The sequence below is a fragment of the Polistes canadensis genome, unplaced genomic scaffold (genome assembly GCF_001313835.1).
Source record: "Polistes canadensis isolate GaletaPanama2010 unplaced genomic scaffold, ASM131383v1 scaffold_300, whole genome shotgun sequence".
Lineage (NCBI taxonomy): Eukaryota > Metazoa > Arthropoda > Insecta > Hymenoptera > Vespidae > Polistes > Polistes canadensis.
The window spans coordinates 154187-161595 of NW_014569847.1; the positions used below are offsets into that span (position 1 = coordinate 154187).

General features: G+C 35.2%; 1 protein-coding gene across 2 annotated transcripts in view; it reads left to right on the top strand.

The window, feature by feature from the left end:
* LOC106791354 (janus kinase and microtubule-interacting protein 1-like) overlaps positions 1-7409 on the top strand; it is a 31107-nt gene that overhangs the window by 22089 nt on the left and 1609 nt on the right. The window contains exons 7-12 of one of the 2 annotated variants that reach the window (XM_014756927.1): positions 1397-1483; positions 1794-1916; positions 2047-2373; positions 3001-3228; positions 3567-4460; positions 5180-6208. In XM_014756927.1, the coding sequence (XP_014612413.1) occupies positions 1397-1483; positions 1794-1916; positions 2047-2373; positions 3001-3228; positions 3567-4460; positions 5180-5620 (2100 nt within the window). In that variant the 3' untranslated portion in view covers positions 5621-6208. The remainder of the gene's footprint in view (positions 1-1396; positions 1484-1793; positions 1917-2046; positions 2374-3000; positions 3229-3566; positions 4461-5179; positions 6209-7409) is intronic. The other variant, XM_014756928.1, reaches the window with a different exon arrangement.

Here is a 7409-nt window from a genome sequence, read left to right on the forward strand (position 1 = left end):
GTTAAAAGAAGTTTTTTTTTTCTTTTCTTTTTTCTTTTTTTAAAACTCGCATATAGTATCTATGATCGATCATCATCGAAGTTAGAGATTTGACTAATGCAAGTAAGTATTATTAAAACGTACGCGAGTACATCTACATACACCTACTCAGATATAAAGGCAACATCTGGCAAGCGTACTCGATCACTTTCGCTAATCGAAGCCATGGGGGGGTTTCGATCGGTGCCGGTTTGTCGATCGGATAAAACGTGTCTCTTATCTAATTCTTATTAACATTTCAATGTGACTAGAAAAGAAAGGAATAATTTGTAAAAACAAATAAATCTTTCATTAATAATTAACATTATCTTTCACGGATATATAAATGGAAAAATTGATTATAAAATGAAAAAAAATGTAATCGAAAAGAATGATCATTAGTTCGTTCTGCGATCGTTTCTTTTGATCTCTATGAAAGATATAACGAGTAGAATCAAGATTGATAACCGAGGAAAGAAGTAATAATGAAAACGTAACGCAGCTCGATGACCGGATCCGTGCTCGTTTCGTAACTCTCTCATCCGCACTTTCCCCATACGAATGTTCGAATGCGATCTATCGACTACTCTCCTTTCCATCATCATATTATTCTGACAATGACCGTGTGTTCTTCTTATCTTTTTTCTCACTTTCTCTTTCTCACTGTATTACTTCCTTATCCTTTTTCTACGCGGGAATCTTTCTTGTCGAGTTTCATGACATTTGGTTGCACCTCGAAAACGACAACGAAAGGAAGGATGACGGGAACGTTTCGCGAACGACAACAAAAAAATCGTTTTCTTTCACCTTTTACAGTATACAGATTCTTTCTTTCTTTTTACTTTTCGTTTAGCCATAGCGTTGCCTGAAAGGCGTGTTAAAAAACGTGGCGGTTGCTACTATATGCAAGCGAGAAAGTACAACACTTAAGTACGACACTTTCTGTACTTTTCTTCTCGACGACAATCATTTGCATAACTTATTTTTTATCCTACGTCTCTCGAAATAATTTAATAAAACTCATTGAGGGATTTTTAATAATGATTAACTATAATAAAAACGATGTATTCATTACCTGTAGTAATTAACGTGATTTATTATTATATGAAAAAGAAAAGTACTGAAGCTTAACTTAATAGAAAGAAAAAATGTTAATAAATATATCGAAGACTCGTTGAAGTTTTATCGTTAGTTTCCCTTTGGTGGAATTAAATGAATTCAGTTTTCTAGTCCCACAACGACGTGCTCTAGTTATCGACGATCTTTTCTTATTTTATTGCCATTAATTCGCGCTGGGAAGGAGGAGGTTCGTTTATTTGCTCGTAGGTAAATACACGGTAGACAGAAGTTAATAATAGTTCTTCGGGTTTTATTGCAGATGCGGAAGTTACAGGACAGCGAGAAAAACGGACCGATTCGGTCGACGTCTCGTGGAGAGAAGAAATTCCTCGTGGAGGATCATACCGTAAGTCGTGTTATTTGATAGCTCGATAATTACATTACACAGCTGCGACATAATCATAATTATAATTACATGCTTTTATGTAACAAGACGATTTCTAAAGTCAAACGCATTTCCTCTATTTGTTTTCTTTTTGAATTTATAATAAATTCACGCATACGCAATTGTACATATCGATGGTCATTTGTAACTAACGATACTGTAACATTAGCAACTAATGATTTATACGTATCCTTTATCAATTGGAAAAGAGAAATCCTGTCGTATGGATTTCAAAAGCAATTGTTAACGCTTTTGTATGAACAAATTACAGTTGGGTACGTACATTCGCGAAGTTGGGTGCGACAGAGCCATAGAGGAAATCGAGGTCGAGCGCCTCCGTGAGCTTGCACTCGAACAACAAGAAGTCATCGAGATACTTAGGCAGACGGTCAAGGTAATGAAATCTTGTAAATTGATGAATACTCATTAGTTAGCTAGGTCTCTCTCGTTTATATAATCATTGTGTGCCCGTTCCCTTACGTACGTAACAATAACGGTGTCTGTCCTTCGTGCATGGGAAAAAGGAAAAGGAACGAAAGCTCGAGCAGCTGTCGAACAAGAAAAGGAAAGAGGAATTCTATAGGCAATGGTTGGAGCTCGAGCCAGTGGCCGAGGTCGACGATGAAGAGGATCACGAGGAAGGTGACAGTGCCCTTTCTAGTGCACCATCATCCCTCTCTCCTCAGCCAGGTGGTTGTGGACAATGGCAGGGGTCAGGTGTCACCCGAGAAGCCTACGAAGCTGTTCTCATCGAAATCGAGGAACTCCAATCGAAACTGTTAGACGAACGTCAGGAATTGTCTCGTGCTAAGACCGAAGTTCTCGATCTTGAAAAAGCTCTTTTGCAGGAGGTGAAGATTGTTTTTTTTATCAGTAAATTCCTCTTTTATATTTTTTTATTTGTGCATTGATGGGATTAACCCATTATTGTTACATAAAAAAAAGAAGAAAAAACAATAACTAGAAAATAACAAGAAATAAAGATTGATAGAAAAATAAATAAATAATATATACAGAGAAATTTTTACAATTAATTAAAATAATATATAAATATATTTACAAGAAATTTATGAAGAATTAAATCAAATAGTATATATTAAGTTGCAATAATTACGACTAAAAGTAACTAATGTAAGTTATACTACTCTATAGTGAATTTAGACAAAATTTAATGGAAGATATGGATATGGATTGGTTGAAAGGATCAATGAGTTGATGGAAGGGATTAAATGATTAGGGAGGTTCTATTAATCCAATTATGGATAGGCATACCAAGTATTATAAACATCGATGTGAAGGAAAAAAGCTGAATGATATCTGAGTTGTTGAGAAATCCTTGAAAAACTTTACAAGCAAATAGAGCGTTAGATATCATCCTTCTTTTGCTCAGAGTGGACGTATTCGTGAATTTGCTAAGAATATTAATAAGAATATTCGTTTGTTTTTTCCTTTCTTTTCTTTTTTTTTTTAATAAATAGACAAGATGCAGCAATCGTAATAAACAACTGGAAGAACTGAACGAGAAGTTGCGAGCAACTGAAGAACGAGAAGCTAATCTCCTGGTGGAATTGTCCGAGTTGAGAGAACAAAACGAACTTTTAGAATTCAGACTTCTCGAACTGGAAGAATCACCCGCTCGTAAAGAGAATCCTGATCACACGGCTGATAGCGGCATTGTCTCGCCGGAACTATTACATCCGAGCAAGGTAAAAATAAAAAAGAAAGTCTCCCTTTTTGCTCCTAAGACAGATATATATATAGAAAGGGTTTTTATTTCGCTATAATTTATTAAAAATTGTTAACATTTTAATGGCCGTTCACACGACATGTGTTTGATGCTATCAAATTAATATTATTATTATTATCGGACAAAGGGAAAATAATAAAATTTTGTTTAAATTAAAAAACAACATTTGACTGCGTAGACGCGCGAGCGGCCATTAAAGTATTGATATAACGATTAAGAGTCAGAATCTTTTATAATATTTACACTTTGTACACGTACACACACACACACGCACAAAATATTTACGATTGATTGCAGGATCAAGTAATAAGCAAGCAAAGAAATCGTGCTGTGGCTACAGTGATTCCATATACAAACAACAATAATTACAATACAACGACACGTACGATTTCCCCTGTACCACGAAAACCGCCATTGTCTCTACAAGAAAGCGGTATCTTCGAAGAGGAGGATGAAGAGGACTTAGAAGTCGAACTAGCGAGTCGAGGAACCCAAACGGAGATACCTTCCGGTGAGCTTCTTCAAGAGGTTCAACGTCTTCAAGAACTTCGTGCACGGATTCAAGAACGTGCAGCCAAAGTAACAAACACAGCTACGATATGTTCGATCGATACACCTAAAGCTTGTCCGGCACTTGACACAGACGTCGATTCTATCGTTCAATTGTCCTCCTATCAAGATCGCATAAGAGATCTGGAAGATAGATTAGAGGCTTACGAAGAGGCTGAAGAAAGGCAAACGGAGGAGAGACGGGTGACTAAGCAAAGGGAGGAAGAATTGCTTGATGAAAATTACAGGCTAACCGAAAGGGTTTACTGGCTTGAGAATAAATTACATAACGTCGAGGAACTCATTGAGAATAGGAGCAGAAGTAGAAGCAACGATAGAAGGATTCTTATTCGTGATGATGATGAACACGAGAAAATGGATAACGATAATAAACAATGCGACTGTCAAGTTTTGAAAAGTTACGACGAGCCAAGACAAGAAACAAAGGAAGAACGTAACAAAGAAGAAAGCGTTACGATCGAAATAATGGAGGAAATATTTAGCCGTTCGAAAGAAGTTCAAACGACTGCTGTTATTGAATCAACTGAGGATTATTGTTGTCCACGTTGCCGAATACGCGAGATTACCGAGAAAACGGAACAACCCGAGCAATGGATCGCACCGGAAACACGTCATGTTATGGTACGACATACTACCTTTTCGGAGTATTATACTCTCCTTTGTATTATTGTATTTGTTATAGGAAAAATCGGACCTCCGACGTTGTGAGTTTTTCCTTGGCATTGCATACAATGTCAGGCGTTTTTAGGCAACCTAGGAAATAGAAGAATTCTTACGGACTTATCGGGCACAGACAAGCACACGCGCACATAAAAGCGAGCATACAGCAGGTTTTTGGGACTGTCATGCCACTATACTCGTATTTTGTCGTAACTTTTTTAATTGCATTTATTGACTTTTACGCAAAATTCATTCCTCGTCTCCAATGTCGAAGTTATAAAAATAAAAATAAAGCAAAATTTACTTCTTAGACGTAGGGTCAGTCGTGTTAAATCAAAATCGTGTAAAAACAGAATTGGGTGTAGTATGTTATGTGTGTGTGTCTGTTGCTACATAAGATAAGTCCCATTTTTCCTATAACATATTAATTCGTTAACACGTTCGCGGACAGTTATATTATTTTACATTTTATAAGGGCACTCAGATTATCATATATTAAAGAATCAGTTAGTCATTACTTTTGAAGGTATAATAATTATACAAGCTCAAGGTTATACAATATAAAATAAAATTCAAAATAATTGGCTTCCAAATTTAAATGCTAAAACATTCACGTCCGCGAACATGTTAATTCGTTAAAGATTGAAACTATTTAATGAAACATCTTTCCGAATTTTCAGGTCGAAGTTATTCAAAATTGTACGGGGGAAGTGGTCGAGGAAGTAGCAAGGGAGGCCAAAGAAAATGAAAATGATTTCGACGAAGTTGACGGTGCCTCTGAGAAAAATGAAAACGATGAGCACGTAGAAGAAGAAGATGAAGAAGAAGAAGAAAGAAGAATAAGAAGAAGAAGAAGAAGAAGAAGGGTCTCGCAAGTTGCCGCGACTTTGGAGGAGAACGAGCCGATAGATTCGGTCGTTACCTTAAACGACGAATTGGAATCCAAAAAGAAGGTTAGAGAAAGGCAGAGTAAGGCTAACAGGAGAGAGAGACAAGATTATTCGTCGACGAGAACGTCTAAGGGAAATGTTAGGTTAACCTCGGAGTGGGTTAAACGTCCTGACGAGTATTATGAGCGAAAACATCATCGATTGATTTTGTACCAGGAGATCTGCGTTTAGAATTAATGAATTTTAGTTACGATAGTGTTCATATTTCGGTAATTAGCGGGGAAGCGGATACGCGAGTGGAAGGATTTTTTTTTCTTCTTCTTCTTCTTCTTCTTCTTTATAAATATAATTAGATATTTAATCTCACCGAACTGGACGGCCATTATTAATAATGCGTTCCAATAACTCTTCCTTTATCTCTGTGGTTTGATTTTTTTTGAAGGAAAAAGTCTCGCGCATAAACGGAGAATAGAATAAAAAAGAATATAATAGAATTTCGATAGAACAAAATCGATCGATTAAAGAGACTAAATGTTATTACGGCTAAACGATAATAATGACGATTGTCGAAAGAAGATAGTAGAAGAAAAATAAATAAGAAGGGAAAATACCAAGAGACTGAAGGGTCGAGGAAAATAATCTTCTGCCATAATTAAACGCAATGTCGAGCTTCGAGAAAAGATGTCGTCCCGGATTCGAGGAAAAGTTCGATAACCGACTTAAGGAAGCATGGAAGACGAGACAGACGCACGGTTTCCAACAGTTCTCCTCCTCGAATTGAATTTAAATCACCGACCGAGGACTCGAAACTGGCCAAAGGTCAGTTTTCGTCAATCCGTTCTTTTCGTAATTTCTTCTTCGTAATTGTTGCGTTAGTGCCGTAGTGTGCAAAATAACGCTGGCATAAGAGACATTCTTCTAGATTTTTCCTAGTTATTTATATGTAATATATATATATATATATATATATACATATCTTGTGCTATACATATATACACTTATTATGCATATGCTATTACACTTTCTTCCACTTCGCTCGATTGGTTGGTTCTGTCGCTTCGTTTTACTTTCCATTCTCAATTTTAATCGTTGATTAATATAATAGGACGTATAAATATAATAAGTTCGTCGACTACTTAGTACATATCTATATAGTCTAGCATATAACCATCACTTTTTAATGTTTCTTTTTCTTTTTCTTTCTCATTGTTTCTCAATACTTTTCTAATGGCAATAATATAGCATATTGGACGACGATTTCTTCGTAGGTCGTTCAGTGGATGTGGTGGTGGTATGGCGCTTCTTTTCTCTTCTACCTTTCGTTATTTCTTTACAACAAGGCTAATCTCTCTAATTATGCTTCTTTTCTATTATTATTATTATTATTATTATTATTATTATTATATATTATTATTCTATTTTTCATTTTTGTTACAGTTTTTTGTGTTAATTGTATAGTAAAGTAAAACTTTTAGTTTGCATCAAAAGTCATATATGATTTGTTGTAAACGTTGTCATTCGTAATCTAGATAAAAAATTGTATTTGCATTCAAAGTATATCTAATAATTGGACTGAAATATAGTTTTGTTTCTGTTGCAGATATAATTTTGAAATAATTAATAGAAATAATTAGAAATAATATTTTGAATAATTAATATAAATTAATAGAAATCATTTTTCATTGTTTAACAAGCTCTCTGTCATCGATCAATCCGAAATTTTACAAGGAATGCATCAATCGAGAAAGTATACAAAATATTTGTTCTTTCTGCAAGAGGAACGAAGTTATAATCTGGCCTAATTATTAGATAAATCCGATAAAAGATGATCCTGTTTAACCGTATACGTATTCTAGATTGTAATAACTTTTGTCAAATATATATGTTAACTCGTGCAATATTCGATATATTGCTTATTTTATAATCGAATTTTGCAATCGATACGCGAGTCTCCGCTTACACAAAGTTGAAGACATTCATAAGGCATATTTTCACTTGTCACGGAGAATATATTATCATT